The sequence below is a fragment of the Camellia sinensis genome, chromosome 1 (assembly GCF_055761805.1).
Source record: "Camellia sinensis isolate YWXY chromosome 1, ASM5576180v1, whole genome shotgun sequence".
NCBI lineage: Eukaryota > Viridiplantae > Streptophyta > Magnoliopsida > Ericales > Theaceae > Camellia > Camellia sinensis.
Genome location: NC_138961.1, coordinates 63,877,243 through 63,901,760, shown reverse-complemented (window position 1 = coordinate 63,901,760; position 24,518 = coordinate 63,877,243). Strand labels below are relative to the sequence as shown.

At 45.0% G+C, this 24,518-nt stretch overlaps 1 protein-coding gene across 1 annotated transcript; it reads right to left on the bottom strand.

Moving 5' to 3' along the window:
* Window positions 1-303: 303 nt before the first annotated feature.
* LOC145799087 (uncharacterized) lies at window positions 304-2,877 on the bottom strand. Its single transcript, XM_082888658.1, has 2 exons — window positions 2,041-2,877; window positions 304-651 (listed from the first exon to the last, which is right to left on the bottom strand). The coding sequence occupies exons 1-2, from the start codon at window positions 2,875-2,877 to the stop codon at window positions 304-306; spliced, it is 1,185 nt and encodes a 394-aa protein (XP_082744784.1).
* Window positions 2,878-24,518: the final 21,641 nt, after the last annotated feature.

Below are 24,518 nucleotides of genomic sequence, written 5' to 3'. Positions count from 1 at the left end.
GATTGTTATATCGCAAGTGCAATGATTCAAGGGAAGCTAAATGTCCAATAGAGCGCGGAATGTTACCCATCAAATTGTTGTTTTCCAAGTTTAAGACTCGCAGATATGGCCAATTCTTCCAACAATTAGGAATCCCTCCCGACAAATTATTGTTTCCAAGATGAAGAATAGATAGTCTATTTGGTTCCCTTATCAGACCACATAAGGTGTGGTAGATAGATCCTACAAAAGAATTCTTTGACAGATCCAACGATTCCACAACAGAGGAGATGAATGGTAACATACCCTTGAAGTTATTGAAACTCAGGTCAACCACAGGAGCACTAATGAGAACCTCAAATTTTCTTGAATCTCTCCACGAATTGGATTACGAGAGAGATTTAATTGCCAAAGGTTGGAAATTTTGGGCCAAAACAATTGCGGAATGGAATTAGAAATTCCTATGTTGGATATGTCCAATGTTTCTAATTGTCCTTGGTATTGAAGCCAAGCTGGAAATTGCGGCCCTAATTGCCAAGAGGCCAACATCAAAGTTCTAACTTGAAAAGTGGGGATCCAACCATCAAGCACTTTCAAAGTTAAACTGTTCCCACTTCCATCTACGTAACTTAATCTTGTGAGATTGGCAAAATGAATCTCAGAGACAACATCCTTCATCAAATTATGAGATACATCTAAATGGAATAACATCATAAGTTTCCCAAGACTTTCAGGAAAGAGTTCCATTCAATTGATTATATGAAAGATCTAAAGTTCCTAACTTTGCAAGTTGCCCAAGACTTTCAGGAAGAGTTCCATTCAAATGATTATAGGAAAGATCTAACATTGCCAAGGATGATAATCTTTCGATCGACATTGGAATGGGACCATAAATAAAGTTGTTTCGAAGAGAAAGGTAGGTTAGATTTTTGAATTGGTCAATCTCATTTGGAAATTGACCACCAAGATAATTGTTCTCTAACGACATTGACTCTAATCCACATAACATGCAATGGGAGAAACTTCTGAAAAGTTCTGTTATCTCTCCACCATAGTTCTAAATATCAGCGGGTACGTACTGTACCGGCCGATTCGAACTGGAAAATTGGACCACCGATTCGGATAAGGACCGATATACCGGTGGGAATAAAATTCACAGCCGTATCGTCCGATTCCCGATACGTATCGGCCTGAATTCGATACATGAAGCGATACAGTTCCGATACAGATTTGCCATCACTGGTACGGATGAAATTGTGCTCTATTTTGTGCTCTGTTTCTGTTTTGTTGTTTCTGGTTCTGTTTGTTATTGTTGTTCTGTTGTTCACCTTGAGTTGTTGGCTCCTATTCGAAGTCCAAAACCAAACCAACCTCTCTTGTCAACACACATCAATATTTCTTCAATTCTTTTGGATTCTTTGTATGCTGGTTTCTCTTCTTCTACTGGACTATTTACTAGTAACCAACCACTATATTCTTGGGTGGAGCTTTAACAAAAGTGGGCAGCCACAGAACTTATGCAACTTGCAAGCTTCTTTCTATGCTCTATTTATGTTTCGCATTTCATTTTTTTTTTTCTGTTTCGTAATTGCCTTTGTAAGCCACCGTTCTAAATTTTTTAGAGATAGAGAGAGAGGGAGGGAGAGAGAGAGAGAGAGGATAGGTTTTTTTAAGCCACTGTTTAGGTTTTTTTTTAAGCCACTGTTATGTACCTTTTTAAGCCATTGTTTAGTTCTATTTATTTTTTATTTATTTGTTTATACACCTATACCTCTGTTTATATTAATATATATATATATATTTTTTCTCAGTTGAGCAAGGGAAAAAAGACAAGAAAAATAAATATTGAAATCAAAATCAAGGCTAAAAGTGCTCCTATATATCAAAATTTTGATAAAAATGTGATAAATTAAGTCAGAAAGGGCCAAAAAACACATAAAATTGAGTTTTACAGGGATTGATAATGATTTTTAAAATTTCACGGCCTCGACACCCGATTCCCGATACGTACCGGTCAATACTACCGATACCGATACTCTGCGACCGATACCATTACGTTACCCGATACCGCGATTTAGAACTATGCTCTCCACCCAATTTGTTATATGATAAATCAATTGCCTTCAACTTGCATAATTTTCCCAATGATCTTGGTATGTTTCCCTCAAGTTGATTGTGTGACATGTCAAGGCTAATGAGGGAAGTCAAGTTTCCTATGGCTCCTGAGATTACACCTTGCAGTTGCAAGTGATTCTGGTTGAGAATGACCAACTCGAGGCAGCGAAGACTAGACAACAACCCATTTGGCAAGGAAGTGAAAAAATTATTGGATAAATCTAGATCTCTAAGGCTAGTCATGTTTAGAAGGCCAATTGGAATTAATCCCTGAAAGTTATTGAAGCTTAAGCCTAGAGAAACGAGGTCTTTGAGGTTAAACAACTCCTTGGGCAATGGTGAATTCAGATTATTTCCAGAAGCATAAAACTCTTTGAGAGAAGTAATGTTTTGAATACCATTGGGAATTGGGCCATAAAAGTTCCAACCACTGATATCTAGGGAAACTAGATGATTCAAACTAAAAATCCACTTAGGTATTGAAGGTCCAAAATAGTTAACAGAAAAGTCGAGGATATGTATAGATGTAAAGTTAATGGTAGTTGAAGGAGAAGAATATTTGAGATCACATTCAGCCAAGTGCAATTCTACCAAAGAAGGAAACGTGCTTATCCCCTCTAACCAATCCACTGCTTTGCTAAGGTTTACCAATGACATATCAAGGGGTTGTAATGAAAGAAGACCTAAAACCCAGTGTAAATTATCACCGCGTAAATGTAGTTCAGTTTCAGGAAAAGTACCTTGAAGAAAAACAGAATTCCTGCTCAAGTCCAAATAACGCATCATGGTGAGATTTCCTAGTTGATGAGGAATGGCTCTGCTAAATCCGGCATTAGACAAGTCGAGATACCTCAAACTTCCAATAGAGCCAAGCCAATCCAGCTAGGAATGCGAGTCGCTCCAAAATAATTCCAGCTCAAGTCCAGATAACGCTTCATGGTGAGATTTCCTAGTTGATGAGGAATGGCTTTGCTAAATCCCGCATATGACAGATCGAGATACCTCAGACTTCCAATAGAGCCAATGAAGCTAGGAATGCGAATCCCTCCAAAATAATTCCCGCTCAAGTCCAGACAACGCATCATAGTGAGATTTCCTAGTTGATGAGGAATGGCCCCGTTGAATCCGGCATTAGACAGGTTGAGGTACCTCAAACTTCCAATAGAGCCAATGAAACTAGGAATGCGAATCCCTCCAAAATAATTCCCGCTCAAGTCCAGATGACGGAGGTGCTTCAAATCGAGCAAAGAAGGATTTATTTTACCTCCTAACTAGTGATAAAGCCAGCAAGCTTCATATTCAGGATAATTTCCATTATAATTACAATCAGCATTATCAAGGTGGATCTCATGGACATGGCCAGTGAAGTTGTCGCAGACAACTCCGGACCATTGACAACAGTCGTCACCAGCCCAAGAGGACAACTGGTTCGAAGGGTCTTTAAGATCTTGCTTGAATTTTAGAAGGGCTTGCTTTTCAGTTTTGGAGCAAACAATACTGGAGTTTCCATTGCAAAAGCAATTATGAAATGTTGCAAAGGTGAGAAAACAAAGGTAAAAAACAATTGCTGCAATTCTCATGGATGATGAACCCATGATAAACATGCAACACAGCACAATTTAGTATTCGGTGTATTTGTGACTTAATATCGAATGTTATTCGCGCTATATATAGTGCGTTTTTCCTGGCCAGACCTTGGCTGGTCAATTTGGGGAGATATTTTAAATGACTTTTGTGTAACAATCCAAAGGAAAATGTTACAATCTTTCATCTTTCTCACTTATATCTCCGTAAAGTATTAGTGACTAGCTAAGGAATGAAATTTGAGTTTGGATAAGTACACATCATTTTCTGTTATATATATTAGCAGGTCTATCATGGGTCCCGTTTTTGATAATTCGAACCGTTAATGTGTAGAACTCGTCGAGTACTATATGTTTGTAAAACATTACGTTGATCGGATATCGATAGTTATGTGATCAAATTCGTTTTGTATGAAAAAAATGGACAGTGAAAAATAAACGGCTTACAAAAAACTGAAGTGATCACGTAGCTATCGATATCGGATCAACGTGATTTTTTACAAGCATATAATATTCGACGAGTTCTACACATTCAACGGTTTGGATTATCAAAACAAGACCCGTGGTGGGCCTCCACGGGCCTAACAATACTTTCTAATCTGATCACGGACTGAAGGGAAGCCATTCCCAATTTAGAGAATATAATGACTAATTTGACTGCTAATTTACCTCAAAATCAAACTCAACAACACCCTTATTGTTGCCTTTCTCATGGATGAAACCATGATCATGTACCACAACTTTACAATATAAGCTTCGTTTAAGATCTGGATTAGTTTTTTAGTTTTTTTTATTATTTTAACTTGAGACTAATATTTTTAATTCTTGATATATATATATATATATATATGAAGGGATAATGTTATCGTACATTTTTTTGTGTGCAAATTATACCATTTATAAATTTAATTATCACAAATATCATAACTCAATATTATAGGAGTCATAACTAATTAAAAAATTTGAGTTATAATCAAATATTACATGAGTTGTAACCAAACAACTCTTAAATTATAAATAAAATAATTTTATAACTAATATTATAATGTGTCATAATTAATAATACAGTAAGTTATAACCGTAAACATAAAATCATAATAAGGCATAGTTTGGAAGTTGGTTTTGGTGGGTTAGGGGCTAAAATAGTCACAAAAAATAAAATATGTTATTTTAGCCACAAAAAATAAAACATCAAATCCAACCCATAATCATTACACTCCTCTCTCACAAAAAAAGTCCAAAAGTCAAAAAGTCCTTCCCAAATCAAGCTTTTTAGTCCCAGACTAAAATAGTCAAAAATCCAACCCACTTTCCAAACGGAGGCTAAAAAATGCATATGATAGACTGTAGCATAGAATTTCCCACGAAGTGAGATACACGCGAGAGGAAATGGTTATCATCTTCCTAATGTGTCTGAACCACACTTCTGTAGACGTCCCCCGAACGCCCCGGGAGGGTTAGCTCCCGTTCTGTTCATTTGGGGTCACTACAGCTCGGACTCTTGAATGTCACGGTTCCTAATCTGAACCAAAGAGTCCAAATCCAGCAAATTGTTTTGAGAAAACAGATTTTTGAAAGAAGTGCCAAACATGGACTGCTTTGCCAGATACAGAGTCGCCACCTAAATATTTTTTAATGGGAAATTTAGGAAACCCTGACTCGGTGCCAAAGGCCACGTGTCCGTCATCACCAAAGTTGCCTCGGCTCGGGAACTTGGGTACGATTGGGGAAGGTCACTTCGTGAGCACCCCCGCTCGCCCGATCAAAGATCGGCCTCTACTAACCATGATATCTATTTTTGAAAACATTGTGCGTTCTTATTCCGGTTTATTAGCCTAGGTTACTATGTGATGCGCACAGCATACAAGTATAGACTAGATCACCTGAATTGGAACAAAAACATTTCATGTTCGCTTTTTTGAAAATGGTTTGCTACCCGCAGGTAGGCTTGAAACATTTGATGATTTATTCCAATCCAGATAACCCAACCTTCACCCGCAGGCATTCAGGCAGTTATATCACATAAGCACATAGCCTCATGGTAAGCATGCTATTCATGGCAACACTCACACGCATGCAAGAATGCTAAAGCATAAAACTCACCGAGTACTCCAAGCCAAAATAGACACTTATTAGAAATCATGCATGAATCCTAAGTATACAGAAATGCCTAATGCAACACATGCAAAATGCAACTATAGCAGGCTCGGCTATTCTAAGATGGTATGTAAAATGCTACAACTACCATGTATTCAACTTGGAATTGAAAGTACGATGCAGTTAGTATGGTGCGCCGAGCCCGGTGCATGCAATACAGATGAATGAATGCAAACATGCTGCCATACTGTATGCTAATTTAAATATGCCCTAATCTAACCATCATAAGCGGATAAATAAAAGGGAGAAAGACGTGGGGTTGGAAGACATACATCACACTCACCCACACTTATTACAGTTGTGCCCTCGCAGAGAGGGTCCGAATAAATATACAGTCCAAATATTACAGTCCCGAATGAAAGAATATTACAGTCCGAAATATTACAAAATCCTAATTAATTAATGAATTAACTAAGAAAGAAAATAAAACTGGCGTGCAAGCTAGGGACTGCCTTGCTTCTGATGGATGATGCATGTCCGGGTTGTCTTGCGCGGAAATCCACCGGAATGCCCCAATTAGCCTCTATTTACACATGTTCTTGAAATGCGTGCCAAACCCCGAAAAGTTGCTAATTCTTCGTTTTGCTGCAACAGAGAGCAGGAAAGGGGCATAGCAATGTATTTGCACAGATATATGCATGTCTCGATCCTCGTGCCACCAATCACACATACCGAGGCATGATGGCCGAGGAGTCGAAATGCACAACTCAATATACGATGAATGCACATGAAACTACAGCTAAAACCTAACTCCATCATGGATAATCCGGAGTGTCGGTGACTGGGGAATTGAGACACATTCCGTCACTCGGAGTACGAAATGTACCTCGTTTCCCGTGCCCGGGCTAACTCCTATCCCGAACACGATGCGATATGCATGATATGCATGAAATGCAACTAAGATGCAATCCTAACATACACAGAATGCTATGAAAATGAGATGCCTCGAAGTGCGTGTACACGGGCACGCAAACCGAGGCGATGACAGAATGCAATAAAAATGAGATGCCTCGAAGCGCGCGCACACGGGCACGCAAACCGAGCCGATGACAGAATGCAATGAAAATGAGATGCCTCGAAGTGCGTGCACACGGGCACGCAAACCGAGGCGATGACAGAATGTAATAAAAATGAGATGCCTCGAAGTGCGTGCACACGGGCACGCAAACTGAGGCGATGACAGAAACAATGCGAATGAGATGCCTCGAAGTGCGCGCACACGGGCACGCAAACCGAGGCGATCACAGAATGCAATGAAAATGAGATGCCTCGAAGTGCGTGCACACGGGCACGCAAACCGAGGCGATGACAGAAACAATGCGAATGAGATGCCTCGAAGTGCGCGCACACGGGCACGCAAACCGAGGCGATGACAGAAACAATGCGAATGAGATGCCTCGAAGTGCGCGCACACGGGCACGCAAACCGAGGCGATGACAGAATGCAATGAAAATGAGATGCCTCGAAGTGCGTGCACGCGGGCACGCAAACCGAGGCGATGACAGAAACAATGCGAATGAGATGCAAATGTGATATGGGCTTATACCAACGTGAGTGAGCCTCAGCCACACTCACATAGGATGCCGGCGGATAAAAATGAAGTGCCTCGAAATGCGTGCACACTGGCACGCAAACCGAGGCAATGGCAAAATGTGATGGAATGACATGGAAATGACAAATGGGCTTATACCAACATGAGTGAGCCTCAGCCACACTCACATAGGATGCCGGCGGATAAAAATGAAGTGCCTCGAAATGCATGCACACGGGCACGCAAACCGAGGCGATGATAAAATGTGATGTAATGACATGGAAATGACAAATGGGCTTATACCAACATGAGTGAGCCTCAGCCACACTCACATAGGATGCCGACGGATAAAAATGAAGTGCCTCGAAATGCGTACACACGGGCACGCAAACCGAGGCAATGGCAAAATGTGATGTAATGACATGGAAATGACAAATGGGCTTATACCAACATGAGTGAGCCTCAGCCACACTCACATAGGATGCCGGCGGATAAAAATGAAGTGTCTCGAAATGCGTGCACACGGGCACGCAAACCGAGGCGATGATAAAATGTGATGAAATGACATGAAATGGATGGCAATCATTCTAACAGAATTTCAGCAACAAAATATGGGGGAAAACAGTCCCGAAATGAAGCGAAATGATACCAAATGCATGGAATTGTCCCGAAATGCAACATTAGGCACCCGAAATGGCCTATAGCTATGCCAAACATGCACAATATGGACATGCAATGCAAAGACAGAAGCTAGACAGTCGCAGAAAAGGCACTTTCACAGTTATAAACATGGCCAAACAGCAAGCATAGGTAGGGGAAAAATAGAAAGCAAGAATAGGGGCCAAAAGAGGGGTAATGAAGCAAGTGATATAAGCAAAACCCAAACTGAAAAATTTCCTTCTACAACACTGAAGAGGGACCAAAAATATGAATTTTTACAGTATATGGAAGCCTCAAAATCAGTATACAAATATGCTAAAAATGTGATGCAAAATGAGGCTCAAAAGGTGCTATAACATGAAGTATACAAAATAATCACCAAACAGAAAAAAAGTGTTAATGAAACATGAATTATAGGCCAAAATAAGGCCACTTTCAGTTCGGACCAAGGTCCAAAAACAGAAGCAAAGGGGGCTGCCAATTTATGCAAAAATGGGGCCAAATAAGGGATATAACTACAAGTGACACATGGAGGCACCAAACAATGTTGAGCCCTTCTCCAATGTTGAAGAGGGGCTCAAAATAAGTCTAATGTCAGTTTACAACATGCTCGAAAATAAATTGCTCATGGACCAAAAATAGCATGCAAAGTTATGACATATAAGAGGATCAATGAAGCAAGTGTATTATGGAGGGCTCAAACAGGGTTGATCCCTTAATGAAAAGTGAAGATGAGCTCAAAATAGGGCCCTTTTCAGTTAGGGCTGGAGCTTGAAACAAAAAGCAAGTGGGGCTTAGAAATAGATCAAGAAAAAGGGTCAAAAGGGTAAAAGTATTACTTACCCTTGAAGATTCAAACTTTTGTTGCTTCTTGGATGAATTTGCAGCTTCTTTAGCCTTTGAGAAACCTTCCTTGTTGCTGGAAATGAGGTGGTGGTGGTAGAGCTTGGTGGTGCAGAAGGAATGATGGTTAGGGACTTAGGGTTTTTCAAAGAATTGAGAAGGATGAAGATGGAGTTGAGTATGGAGACTTGAAGGAGAATTTTTCTAACCCTCAAATACTACAAGGCTTGCTTGCTATATAGGCCAAAGAAGGGGTGTAAAGGTGGGGGAAAAGGAGAGTAATATTCCCCCACGAAATATCCCCCAGATAAAGATCTTGTCTGGGGGAAACAGCTCTACAGCTGTAAAGTGTATAGTGCAAGGAAGCAGGCCGGCCTAGTACTTTTGTTGCAGGTGGCCGGCCGGCCACACCCCCTAGCCGGCCGGCTAGGGGTCAAAAGGTTCAATGAGATTTTCTGGCCGGCCACCAACTGGTGAGGTCCCCCTATGTGTGTACAACACAACCATGTGGTTCAAAGTCCAAGAAAGTGGGTCCAAGGGGTTCAACATTAGCTCGAAAAGAGGGGTTCAAAAGGGTCAATTTGAATTACTGGCCGGCCATGAACTTTTAGGGTCCTCTCATATGTGTACATCACAGATATGTGGTTCAAAGTTCAAGAAAAATGGTCCAAGGGGTTCAACATTAGCCCGGAAGGAGGGGGTCAAAAGGGTCAAGTTGAATTACTGGCCGGCCATGAACTTTTAGGGGCCTCTCATGTGTGTACATCACAGATATGTGGTTCAAAGTTTGAGAAAATGGGCCCAAGGTGTTCAACATTAGCCCGAAAGTGTGATAAACGGGCGCCGGAGGGCGTCGGAGGATGTATAAATGGCTGCTGCAACAATTGCTGGCCTCCCACCCTTCAGTGACCTCCCTGGTGATAAAACAGAGGTACCTGCCAAAAATGAACGAAAACCGTTGCAAAACGAATGCTCGGGGACCAAAACGCGCAGTTCGGGATCCCGAAAATGGGCTGTTAAGCACCGAAAGTGGCATTCGGCCACGAAGTGGGCTTCTCAACCCCCAGTGTCCCTCAAAAGGGAGCAAATAGGAAGTATGCCAAAAATCAGAGCAAACGGAGACGGTTAAGCGGTCCCGAACCGAGGCACACGGCCTGACGGCTCCGAAAACCGGGAACCGGACTCCGAAATGGGAAAAATGGCCTACGGCCACCAAATGTAGCCTACGAACATTGAGAGATGGTCTACGGGACCTCTCCCTCCCCTCAGGAAAAGAAACAGAGAAAACCGAGTCTGGTTCGCAAACCGAGACAAGGCACAGAAGAAGGTTCGGAAGTCCGGAGGCAGGGCTCACGGCCGCGACTCTGAAACTTCTGAACGAGCACATTATGCAACATCACCAAGCGCTCAATCGGTGACGTCTGAGTCTTAAGGTCGATCAAAAATGGGGTGTCTACAGTTGCCCCTCTTTGACAGAACTCGGAAGTCATAAGTGACGGGAGTGAATGTCAAAGCCCAGAGACGACCCATTTTTGACAAGGCCAAAGACTTAGACAAACAGACAGGATAAACAGAGATGTGCCCGCAGGCATGCCCGCAGGCAGGGGGCAAAATGCAAATGATATGCAAGAAGCCGAAGGTAACTCAATGATCATGCAAATGCAGCGAGCTGTAATGAAGCAAGTATTCGCAAATAGATGCAACAGTTTTAAGCAAGAATGCAAAGCAACAACTACATTTCATGCAGTTAAGAATGCGGAGGATTATTCCATCCCCGCCACGTCTCACACGGAGAAGATACGATACCTGCACGATTCGTCTGGTCGCACCAGCCTCAATTGAACCGTACATACAATATCGTGCCTGCAAAAGAGAGAAACTCAACGAGCACAATATGCTAACAACATGTATTTAATGTGATTTCGAAAGTTCGACACACGCAGTGTCGGTGAGCGGATGCATCGCAATGCAAGAGTGGAACATGCGTGACAACGTATACTCAAACATAGAGGTATGCCAATATCAAGAAATGTACATGACAAGGCAAGTATGCTCATGAGAATGCAAGATAATGTGCATGATAGTACAAAACGAGCATAAATCAGGGTGTTCATTTGTCATGAAACAACGAGTACGGAAACGCGTGTTTCGGCGAAGGTAACTCGATCACGGCTTCCGATCCACTTCCCTGAAAGGTTACAACTCATTTAAAAAGGATACACTTTGATTTTGATGAGTGATGATGAAGCATATGTCAGAACTTGAAGCCGAAGTCCCGACGGAGCAATTTCGCGACCGGAAGTGTACTTTTCTTGAACTTTTTCAGGCCCTGGGAACTCCGATCTTCCTCAAAATTTGCAGAGATCTACGTGGTTTTTCCGGGGGTATTTTGGTCTTTTTCAAAATTTGCAGATAGCTGGCCGGCTAGAAATAGGGGCCGGCCGGCCATGTGCTTTTTCCGGGGGTATTTTGGTCTTTTTCGCTCCCTTTTGGCATGCCTCTTCAACCAAGACTTGAGGCTTATAAAAGGCAGCCGAGGCCCCTTCCTTTTCTTGCCTCCTACAACGCTTTCCTCTCCAGATCTGAGTTTCACGCGCGTTTTCCAACGCCCCGCGCAAATTGTTTCCGTAAAAACACTCAGTTTCAAGCACTTTGAAGCGATTAAATTCCGGCTTTGGAGCTTCTTTTTGCATTTTCACCACTTGAGGTAAGTTTATCTTAATATTTGGAATATTTTCTCGGGAGTTGACTTTTTTGTTGACTTTTCATTGACTTTTTGTTGACTTTTTCCAATTTTGTCTCATTTTGCTCATTTTTGCTCCCTTTTGCAGATTCTAGAAAATGGCGGGCAATTCTCCCCACGGTGGAGGTTTTCCAGGTGCCGGAGATGATTTCGATCCCATGACTCTACCCCCGAGGACCCGACCATTTATTCCCAGGAGGTACCGTCCGCCAGCACACGTCCTCCCTCGTGCTGTCTTCCGTCACTTTACCAGTTTTGACGAGCGAGCACCCGTGGATCTGCTTCTCAGAGAGCCGGAGCAGCATCTCTCTCACGAGGCCCGAGAGGTATTTACCTCATCTTCTGTATTTTACATTTCGCACCTTTGCCATGCTTGAACATGCAGTTTAGCTTATGACATAGTACTTTGCTTACATCTTGAACATGTAGTTTCAACACTTGAATTTCTGAACACTCGGCTCACCAATTAATTGCGAACACACAGCCCACATTAGAACACACGGCTCGAACACTGATTTGTCGAACACAGAGCCCGAATTCGAGAGTGAACACACAGCCCATACTTTAAATTTTCTGAACACGCAGCCCAGATAAATAGTGAACACGCAGCCCACACTAGTTGAAATTTGAACACGCAGCCTAAACTTTAAATTTTCTGAACACGCAGCCCAGGTAGATAGTGAACACGCAGCCCACAATTTAACAGAAAGTTGAACACGCAGCCCAAATTTCAAATTTTTTGAACACGCAGCCCAAGTAGATAGTGAACACGCAGCCCACAATTTAACTGAAAGTTGAACACGCAGCCCAAATTTCAAATTTTCTGAACACGCAGCCCAGGTAGATAGTGACCACGCAGTCCACAATTTAACTGAAAGTTGAACACGCAGCCCAAACTTCAAATTTTCTGAACACGCAGCCCAGGTAGATAGTGAACACGCAGCCCACAATTTAACAGAAAGTTGAACACGCAGCCCAAATTTCAAATTTTCTGAACACGCAGCCCAGGTAGATAGTGAACACGCAGCCCACAATTTAACAGAAAGTTGAACACGCAGCCCAAATTTCAAATTTTCTGAACACGCAGCCCAGGTAGATAGTGAACACGCAGCCCACAATTTAACTGAAAGTTGAACACGCAGCCCAAATTTCAAATTTTCTGAACACGCAGCCCAGGTAGATAGTGAACACGCAGCCCACACTAGTTGAAATTTGAACACGCAGCCCAAACTTTAAATTTTCTGAACACGCAGCCCACAATTTAACAGAAAGTTGAACACGCAGCCCAAATTTCAAATTTTCTGAACACGCAGCCCAGGTAGATAGTGAACACGCAGCCCACAATTTAACTGAAAGTTGAACACGCAGCCCAAATTTCAAATTTTCTGAACACGCAGCCCAGGTAGATAGTGAACACGCAGCCCACACTAGTTGAAATTTGAACACGCAGCCCAAACTTTAAATTTTCTGAACACGCAGCCCAGGTAGATAGTGAACACGCAGCCCACAATTTAACAGAAAGTTGAACACGCAGGCCAAATTTCAAATTTTCTGAACACGCAGCCCAGGTATATAGTGAATACGCAGCCCACAATTTAACAGAAAGTTGAACACGCAGCCCAAATTTCAAATTTTCTGAACACGCAGCCCAGGTAGATAGTGAACACGCAGCCCACAATTTAACTGAAAGTTGAACACGCAGCCCAAATTTCAAATTTTCTGAACACGCAGCCCAGGTAGATAGTGAACACGCAGCCCACAATTTAACTGAAAGTTGAACACGCAGCCCAAATTTCAAATTTTCTGAACACGCAGCCCAGGTAGATAGTGAACACGCAGCCCACAATTTAACTGAAAGTTGAACACGCAACCCAAACTTCAAATTTTCTGAACACGCAGCCCAGGTAGATAGTGAACACGCAGCCCACAATTTAACAGAAAGTTGAACACGCAGCCCAAACTTCGAATTTTCTGAACACGCAGCCCAGGTAGATAGTGAACACGCAGCCCACAATTTAACAGAAAGTTGAACACGCAGCCCAAATTTCAAATTTTCTGAACACGCAGCCCAGGTAGATAGTGAACACGCAGCCCACAATTTAACTGAAAGTTGAACATGCAGCCCAAATTTCAAATTTTCTGAACACGCAGCCCAGGTAGATAGTGAACACGCAGCCCGCAATTTAACTGAAAGTTGAACACGCAGCCCAAACTTCAAATTTTCTGAACACGCAGCCCAGGTAGATAGTGAACACGCAGCCCGCAATTTAACAGAAAGTTGAACACGCAGCCCAAACTTCAAATTTTCTGAACACGCAGCCCAGGTAGATAGTGAACACGCAGCCCACAATTTAACAGAAAGTTGAACACGCGGCCCAAATTTCAAATTTTCTGAACACGCAGCCCAGGTAAATAGTGAACACGCAGCCCACAATTGAACTGAAAGTTGAACACGCAGCCCAAACTTCAAATTTTCTGAACACGCAGCCCAGGTAGATAGTGAACACGCAGCCCACAATTTAACAGAAAGTTGAACACGCAGCCCAAACTTCAAATTTTCTGAACACGCAGCCCAGGTAGATAGTGAACACGCAGCCCACAATTTAACAGAAAGTTGAACACGCAGCCCAAATTTCAAATTTTCTGAACACGCAGCCCAGGTAGATAGTGAACACGCAGCCCACAATTTAACTGAAAGTTGAACACGCAGCCCAAATTTCAAATTTTCTGAACACGCAGCGCAGGTAGATTTGCATGTAGCTTATTTCACTTCATCGGCATACAGCCCACTTCATCTCATTGGCACACAGCCCATTCATCTTATTGGCACACAGCCCATTCATCTCATTGGCACACAGCCCATTTATTTCATTGGCACACAGCCCACTTATTTCATTGGCACACAGCCCATTTCATCTCATTGGCACACAGCCCATTCATTTCAATATTGACACATGTATTCATTCTGAATGCAGGTTTGCTCCCGTAGTGTGCGGGGGTATGGTTCTACCATCGCGCGGGATTGTTATGCCGAGCTCCCGGAGGCCGTCCGAGACTTAGTGGACTTGGCAGGATTTGGACCCTTCTGCGTCGGGTTGTCACGTTGTCCTGCCAGGAGGACGCTGATGGCAGCCTTGGTAGAGAGATGGTGGGACACCACCAATTCCTTTCATTTCTCTACTACCGGGGATATGACCATGACCCCTTTTGACTTTGCTGTATTGACCGGCCTAGACGTCGGAGGTTGGTCCATCCCCTACGATGAGGATATGGGCGAGTGGGAGGCCGCCTGGATGTATTTATTGGGGGCTCGCCCACCTGTTGATAGGGTTTCAGGGAGAGTCCGATACACTTGGTTCTCTTCCCATTTCCGGCGGGCGGAGATGGTGCCTGAGAGTCCCGAGGAGACAGAGCAGTACGCCCGTGGTTTCCTGATGTTCCTCTTCGGGACTACCCTGTTCGCCGACAGAGGGAACACCGTTGGGCTATACCTGCTGAGCGCTCTAGTCGACCTATCACAAGTCCATCGATATGACTGGGGTGGCGCCGGCCTGGCTACCCTTTACTTTTATATGAGCGCGACCTCCCGCGGGCGGGGAGATTTACTTGGCGGCTACTGGAGAGCCTGGGAGGTACTTTCTGTCCCCTTGATTTACATTTCTGCTTCTCATTACTTGTACATTGCACACACAGCGCACTTTTACAGTCTGTATTTTGCTCTCAGCATTTCATACTTACATTCTGCATTGCTTTTCTCAGCTATGGGTCTATGTATACTTCCCATCATTAGCCACAGAGCTGGAGGTGGTAGGGATTCCCATGACCCCATATTCATTGGTGTTCGAGGGCCCGCACCGGCCGAGACCTCGAGAGACCCTCATTCGCCTGCGACAGTACTTTGACACTGTGCGACATTCAGAGGTACCTCAGAACTTTCAGTTCTTTTCATTTTCATCTTTGATTTGCTCTGTATATTCTCGATTTCTAATCGGTTTATGCATTCATCATCTGCAGATCACATGGCAGCCCTGGGTGTCCTTGGGTGATGGTCTTCGACTTCAGTACACCGGAGCGTCGGACATCTCCCAGTATAGGGTCCTGCTCGAAGGGCCGGTTGGCAGGGTATGGTTCCTGGGGGAGCGCTTTCTGCGCCAGGTATGGGGGTATCTTTCTCAGGATATTCCCGCAGTACCCCTAGCCAGTATGCGGACCGCTGACAGGCTCTCTTACTCGGAGGTAGTCGGCGCCATGCTGGGTACTGATGCTTTGCTATATATTGAGGAGGGGGACTACGCCACTTACCGTCACATATATTTGATGCCTCCATTGACGGGAGCTCATATCCCGATGATGAGGCCTGCCGGTATGTCATCCTCGGGCCAGGCTCGGGCTCGGGCTGCAGACGCCCCTTCTACTAGCAGGGCCGGTACATCTAGGGGTGGGAGTAGACCGGTTCCTCCGGCTCCGTCGGTTCATCCTCATCCCGGATGGCCAGATATGCCTACTGAGTTGATGGCGTGGCAGTATGGGGCTAGCTCTCCGACTCCGATTCCACTAGAGCCTCCGATGCCCAGTGATCGATACGCCATTGATCCGGACTCACCGCCGGTATGCTCCACTTTTTTCATTTCATCATTCAGATGTTTAGACACTCTTCTGTTCACTGATGATTATGAGCTCATTTTTGCAGCCATCGCGAGGGTACATGGAGGAGGTGGTTGGACTGGTGGCCACACTCGAAGGCATGGTCCTGCGTAGGGAGGCACAATTGTCTGTTGCGGGCATCCGGTACCCTTCAGTTTTCTGGCATTTATCATACTTCTGATGACATGCTGATTTCTACTGCATCGATAGACTACTTGTGTAGAGCACATCTAACACACACCCCACTTGGACACTGTATTTACATGCACCCACTTCATGTAGCTTTTGCTTGTATCTGCGTCTGATGTATACATTTGGACTGATGTATTTGAATTGAACTCTTTGTTTTCAGATGCCTTCATGGTCCGGTCAGCCGCAGGCCAGGCCACCTGGGCCTCATTGGGGAGCTGGGCCATCTGGGCCTTTTCAGGGGGCGGGGTCATCTCGGCCTTCCCGAGGAGCCGGGCCATCTAGGCCTTTTCGAGGAGCTCGAGGGGGGCCTGTCCGCAGACACAGGGCTCACGTTGTGGAGGTGGAGCCTGATGAGGAGGAGGAGGATGCTGAGGAGGAGGAGGAGGCTACCGACCGTCAGTCAGAGACATCTGCTGAGGAGGGGGGCTCCGGTTTTGGCTCGGGGAATAGAGGCGAGGCTGAGGGGAATCCTGAGGATGACAACTCCGACTCAGATGATGATGATGGTGCGGAGATTGTCCCGCAGAAGAGGATGAGGCGTGCTTCTTGTTCCCGCTCCCGAGGACTTTGATGCTGCTATTTCCTGCTTTATTTTTCTTTTTTACTAGTAGTTTGTAGCACTTTGCACATTGTTAGGCAGTTTTATTTTTGTAAAACTTGTACCTTTGTTTGTTGTAAAGCATGATGAAATGAAATAGCTTTTGAAAAGGTGTTTGTATTTTAAACTTTTAGCATCGTATCGCATCATTTATTTTGCACAAAAATGAAATTGAATGGTAATGCGCATTGTGTAATCACCAAGTCAGGTAGTGAACCGACGCAACAAACTAAACAACTCAACTTACTAAGATATAACAGGACCTTAGAAAGTTTACAACTCGATAAGCAAAACGCAACATCACAAATAAACAAGACTTTAACAAAAATTGCTTAAACAGAGAGCAATGACTCAAAAATACAAAACACGTCCGCTCGACAAACAACTCGATAAGCAAAAACAACAACTCGATAAACAAAACTCAACCATAACAAAGTGTACTTATGACGATCTGAGCATCGGAACGCATCCGAAACAGAGGGAGATGAAGGCCTTTGACTCTCCCGTTGCATGGAAATGCTTGGAACTTTCCTTCGAAGAGTAAAAAAAAAAAAGGGGCCAAGGAGATACACTGCAGCATTGCCAGCCATCCCTGGGAGCCGGCCGGCCATTTTTGTGGAGAGAGACAGCTGGTCGGCCAGTTCTGCAAAAAGTAAATGGCTGGCCAGCCAGAAAAGGTGGCCGGCCGGCCATTGAGTCCTGCAGCCACCAGATTTTTGACACGTGTCCCCGTGAATAGTGTTTTTCCTTCTATAAAAGCCTCAACTTCGGGAACATTCATTTCACCTTAGTTTTAGACAAAGATGGAGGCGTTTCTCGCAGAAAATGTCATATCTTGGATCTCTTCTCTAGATGGCTCGGAAAAGCTGAATTTCCGGGGTTTCGGCTTGAATGCACTATTCACGCTGAGCCGTACTCCGCTACAGCTTCCTTTTCTCCATGCCGCGGCAAGGTTCTGGAATCCAGTGACGCATGTGTTTTAGCTTCGGCGGCCAAGAGATGTGCCCCACTTTCGAAGATTTTCAGGTTTTGATGGAGTCTGAATGCTCTAAAGTGATCTTGCCCCAGCTCCGTTTTGGTCACGCCCAGGCTTTAGGGCGGATGTGTGGGCTCACGGCGCATGACGCTCGATCTCTGATCTGCAGTGGGGAACTGGACATCCTCGGCTTGATCCATCGTTTTTCCGACGCCGGTGACCGCAGCAACCATTATTGGCAGGGTTTCCGGCAACACGCCCTCTGCTTATGTTTGTTGTCTCACTTTCTGCTTTCCTCGGGCTCCGGCGGGGCTAGCATTCGCCTGATTGAAGTCGCCCAAGGTTTGAGAGAAGGGAAGAGCTGTATTGCCATGACCTTGGCCGAGACATTGATGGGCTTAGATTCTGTCTATCGCCGGGAGGCGACTAGGTTTGCTGGGAGTCCACTACTACTGCAGGTAATGTTTCCCACCTGACCTTACATATATATTTGCTCACATCACTCGACCCTCAGGCTCTGTTTTTTTTTTTCTCACAAAACCCTTGTCTTACTTTTCTCTCATCGTACATCTCTCTGTTCTTTATTCTCTCATTTTCCATCCCTCCCCTAGGTATGGTTAATGGACAAGTTGCAGGTTGTGGACTCTTGCCCAGCTTATTCAGCTCGAGGCTACTTCTTTCGGCAGCGCCTTGTCAATGCTCTTGACGAAAGGTGGTGGTTCGATTGGATGTGCAATTTGTCCGCAGACGGCATTGCTTGGCGTTGTCCTTGGCTCAACCTCCCGGCAATGAGTTATAGTATGTCCCGGCTGATTGGGATCCAACTGATTGGTCTAACCCACTGCGTATTCTATTTTCCGTTCCGGTTCTTGCGTCAGTTTGGCCATGATCAGACTTGCCCACCGGAGGGGATTGAGTACCCAGCCGCTTTCCCGATCCGGGGCGCACAGCTTGCCCGATATGCCACGGCATGGAGGACTAGAGAGCTCCTGGCCCCTGCTTCAACTTTCAGTTGCACTTTGTCCGATGAGTGCGTGGATTGGCTCAATGAGGAGGCACAGGTTGGGCCCAGCTTGGCATCAGATGCTCCGTCCAGCTCTGGGAGGGGACACAGAGATACTTGATTCAACTATGCCCCAAATTTATTGCTTATTTAGCATTTTCAAGTTTTCTTTATGAATGTACTAAAATAAGCAACCTCGATGGTAATGCAAGAGCAGGAGAACTCTATTTTGTAATCAATGAAATTGAAAGTTATGGTACTCAAAATTTTCCACTTAGGGTCCAAAAATGGTCTTAGTCGTAAAAAGATTGATTTGAACAAAGTCAACTTTTATTAAAACTTTTCAAAACTATTTTCGATGTGGATCAGAATTGGACACGCCGAAAATCTGTCACTGAGATGCACAACCCCAGATCCCCACAACTGGAAAGTTGCCCCTAGTTTGAAGAACAATGCGGCACTGCACAACAACGGAAAGTTGCCCCTAGTCTGAGTAACTTTGCACCGTCGCGGCAACGGAAAGTTGCCCCTAGTTTGAACAGCACTGTACCGGAGATCACGATAAATGCTGATGGATAAAGATGATTGAGATGATCAAAATGGACAGAGTTGATCGGGGAAAAGTTTATGGCTGAACTTCAAGGTGAAGCTGCCTACGTATCCCAAAGATGGGAATCAAGCCTTACGTAGTTCAGGCTTGGGTTCACTCGAGTATTTTCACTCTCCTTTTGCGCTCTAACTTTTGCCAAGGCCGCCCTTTGCGGGTTTTCAACCTTGCGAGCTCAGTTTTTATATTTTCTAATTTTTTGTGCTCTGAATTTTGCCTAGGTCGCCCTTTCGGGTTTTCGGCCTAGCGAGCCTCTCAAGGATAGTATTTCTTCAACTTGTCCATATTGATCGGTTGTGAGAACTCCAAGCCATCTAGATCCATCAGAACCACAGCCCCACCTGACCAGATAGCTTTGATGATGTAAGGACCAGTCCAATTAGGTTTGAACTTGCCCCTTGGGTCGTGGATGGGAGCTCGGTTATCTTTGAGCACCAAATCTCCTTCTTTCAGATTCCGGGACTTAACCTTCTTGTTGAAAGCCCGGGCAATTCTGCGTTGATAGCCTTGGATGTGGTACAGTGCTTTCAGTCTTCTTTCATCAAAGAGCATGAGTTCTTCGAATCTGCTTTGCTGCCAATCTGCTTCGGCTATCTGGCATTCAGCCAATACTCGTAACGACGGAACCTCAATCTCAATGGGTAGAACAGCCTCCATTCCATAGACCAATGAATATGGAGTTGCTCCAGTAGAAGTTCTGATTGAAGTCCTGTAGCCCCACAGAGCAAATGGCAGCTTGTCTGGCCAATCTCGATAGGTTTCCACCATCTTCTGTAGTATACGCTTGATATTCTTGTTGGCGGCCTCAACCGCTCCATTGGTCTGCGGCCGGTATGTAGATGACTTATGAAAAGCCACATTGTATTTCTCCAACAAGTCTATCACTTCTTTCTTGAAGTGGGAACCATTATCTGAAATTATTTCGTTTGGCACCCCATAGCGACAGATGATGTTGTTCCTGATGAACTTTGCGACATGCGACGCCTTCAACACCGCGTATGATTGGGCCTCAACCCACTTTGTGAAATAATCTATCGCTACTAGGATAAACTCATGCCCGTTTGACCCCTTCGGGGTAACAGCTCCGATCACATCAATTCCCCAGACTGAAAAAGGCCACGGCGAAGTCATGTTGTACAGTTTTGACGACGGGATGTTCATGCGGTTTGCATGAATTTGACACTTGTGGCATCGCCGAACAAAACTAATGCAATCCTCCTCCATGGTTGACCAGTAGTAGCCCTGTCTGAGGATCTTTCTGGCCAGCATTACTCCATTCATGTGCGCACCGCACTCCCCCCCATGGATGGCTTCCATCAGGCGCTTTGACTCTTCAGCTTCGACACAGAGCTTATGCATTCCCAGATGACCCCTTTTGTACAGCTTACCCCCGCAGATGATAAACTGAGCAGCCATTCTTCTGACAGCCCTCTTATCCTTGGCATTTGCCCCTAGTGGATACGTCTCCTTTTCCAAGAAGTTCCAGATGTCGTAGTACCAGGGGTTGCCGTCTTGAACCTCATCTATGACGAAAATTGACTCGTATGCTGGCACGAACTTCTGATCAATAATGACTGGACGCATCCGGACTCCGGACGGGATGTCTATCATAGAAGATAGAGTTGCTAATGAATCTGCAAACCTGTTGTTCTCTCTTACGAGATGGGTGAAATTTAGCTTCTCAAATCGAGGAATTAACAAATCCAAGGTTTGGTGATAGATTATCATCCTTTCCTCCTTGACCTTCCAATCTCCTTTTGCTTGAGACACAACAAGGTTCGAGTCCCCAATGATGTCCAACCGTCTTGCCCCTAGTTCCAGGGCTGCTTCCAGGCCAGCAATACATGCCTCATACTCTGCTTCATTGTTGGAAACTTTGAACCGAAGCTTGAATGCTAAAGGGATACGGGAATCATCAGGCGCTATCAGCAACACCCCTATCCCATACCCATACTGGTTTGACGCTCCGTCAAAGTACATCGTCCAGGTTTCATCTTCGACGTGCAGAATGGCTTCATCTGGGAATAGATACTCAACCGCTTCATCCCCCTCAACCGGGTGGTCGGCAAGGAACTCCGCTACCGCTCTCCCTTTTACCGACTTGCGCGTTACATACTTCAAATCAAATTCGGAGAGCAACAGCAGCCAACGAGCCAGCCTTCCCGTAAGTGCTGGTTTCTCGAAGAGATATTTGATGGGATCCAAACGCGAAACCAACATTACTGAGTGGGCTAACAGGTAGTGCCGCAGCTTCCTGGTTGCCCATACCAAGGCCAAACAAGCCTTCTCCAGCGGTGTATAGCGGGTCTCGTAATCCAGCATCTTTTTGCTCAGATAGTATATGGCCCTTTCCACTTTGTCTTCTGACTCCTGCGCGAGCATGCAGCCCATGGTAGTCTCAGTTACCGAAAGATACAATATCAACGGCTTCCCCGGCTCTGGTGGCGACAACACGGGTGGGTTCTGTAGATACTCTTTGATCTGCTCAAAAGCTGCTTGACATCGGCCGTCCCATTGGAATTTCTTTCCTTTCTTCAGGAGACCAAAAAGTGGTTCACAAGTCAAGGTTAATTTAGAAATAAACCGTCTTATGAATTGCACTTTACCCAGAAAGCCTCGCACCTCTTTTTCAGTCCTTGGTGGTGCCATTTCTAAGATGGCCTTGATTTTGGAAGGGTCGACCTCGATGCCCCTTTGTGTGATCAGAAACCCTAGCATCTTCCCTGCTGTAACACCAAACGTGCATTTCTGGGGATTCAGTCGCAGCCGAAACTCTTTGATCCTTTGAAAGAATTTTTGTAAGGCGGTGTAGTGGCCCTCTCTATCTTTGGACTTGACAATCATGTCGTCCACATACACTTCGACCTCCTTATGGATCATATCATGCAATATTGTAGTTGCTGCCCGTTGATACGTAGCTCCAGCATTTTTCAACCCGAATGGCATCACTCTATAACAATATGTACCCCACGGGGTAGTGAACGCAGTCTTCTCCCGGTCTTCGGGTGCCATTACTATCTGATTATAGCCTGAGAAACCATCCATAAACGAAAGCAAGGCGTGTCCTGCCGTGAAATCCACCAATTCGTCAATGTGTGGCAAAGGGAAGTCGTCCTTCGGACTGGCCCTGTTCAAATCCCTGAAGTCTACACAGACTCGAATTCTGCCGTCCTTCTTTGGCACCGGAACTATATTGGCCAACCAAGTTGGATATTTAGATACCAGCAGGAACCCTGCGTCAATTTGCTTGGTGACCTCTTCCTTAATTTTGAGGGCCCAGTCCGGGCGAATCCTTCTGAGTTTCTGTTTGACAGGGCGGGCCTCGGGATCAAGAGGGATCCGGTGCTGTACAATCTCAGGATCGATTCCAGGCATGTCTTCATAGGACCACGCGAAAACATCTTTGAAATCTTTTAATAAAGCAACTAAGCGCTCGCGCTCCTCTGAAGACAACGTGGACCCGATCTAGACCAGCCGCGGGTCCTTCTCAGTACCAACATTCACAGTAGTGATTTCATCCATTAAAGGTTTAACAAATCTTTCCTGCTCTTGATCAATTAAACGTTGCAAAACTGGGGAAATTTCTTCCTCGCTGTTTTCATCAAAATTTTGAAAATCCTGATTTAAGCAATAAATCAAAGGCACAGAAAAATACTCGGAAACCACATCCACATCATTCTCATTAAATACTTCCAAGCCGTCAGATTCCTCTGTTACAAAAGACTCAAAAGAAAATGAAAAAGACGACCTAGACAGGACTGTGGTATCCGGGTTATCACCCCCAGGAATACCGGACTCAGACTCAGTCGAGCTGGAATCTGATTCTGACTCACAAGATTCGGTAGAATCAGATTCCGGCTCACTACCTGACCCGGAACTGCTAGATAAAAAGCCTTCTTCATATTGCCAGATGAGAGAAGGTGTGATAGATGCATCCAAGATCGGCGCTGGAAAGCCCGCAGCTATTTCATCTCCAATCACAGAAACCGAAGAGTTATCCCCCAAGCACTCTTGGCCGATCGGAGGATCTGATAGTAGACTCGCCAGTGCTACCCCCATTTCCAGCTCTGTACTCTCAGGATCCACTGCTTCACATTGCTCAACCTCAGTTGGTGGGTCTGTCTGCGCTTCGGCAACGTCATCCCCAGATAATTGTATGTCGAAGAAGATTTCAAAGCCAGGCATGCGCTTCCCCTCCGCGTTTAGCCATGGCTCCGGGAAGCCGCAGAATGGAAAATCTTCCCCCTCCCGGACGAAGCGTCCGTTTAGGGTACCCCAGATGGGCCTGTGCATTAAATCAAATGGCTTCCCGGCCTTCTTTGCCCTGGCCCTTCCGGCCATTTCTCTTCCTTTCCTCACCCAATCCTCCTTGGTGGGCAGATAACCCAGTCCAAAGGTGTGGGGGTTGTGTGGCACTTCGGCCAATACTGAGACGCCCTTCCGGCCGCTTCTCCCTAATCCCATCCCAGGGGTATGTTTTAGCTTGTTCATGAGGTAGATAGATTGAGCACTAATGTACATACCCTCATTCACAGCCATGACATTCTGCACCACTTGAGCCTCGGCCAAAGTGAACCCCGACAAAAACACATCCTCCGTGCCGTGCTCGATCTCCAAGACAGGTGTAGACACTTCCAGCGGCGGATGGATTGATGAATTCCCGAAAACTATTGCTACCCCTTTCCCGTGGGGGTATTTTAGCATTTGATGTAAAGTGGAAGAGACTGCTTTGACCTGGTGCAACCACGGTCGCCCCAAAAGTAGGTTAAAGGTTGCGGGAACGTCCAAGATATGAAATTCGACATTATGTTGTCCTGGACCAACCTTGGTTTGAATTTTAATAGTCCCCATCACTTCTCTGCTGGTATTATCGTATGCTCTGATCAC

Bases quoted from the DNA above. Each gene is read 5' to 3' on its own strand.
- LOC145799087 (XM_082888658.1), bottom strand. From the start codon at position 2,877: ATGCGTTATTTGGACTTGAGCAGGAATTCTGTTTTTCTTCAAGGTACT. The intron at 652-2,040 runs GTAACGTAATGG...AATTTGATGAAG, and splicing joins GTTCTAAATCGCGGTATCGG to GATGTTGTCTCTGAGATTCA.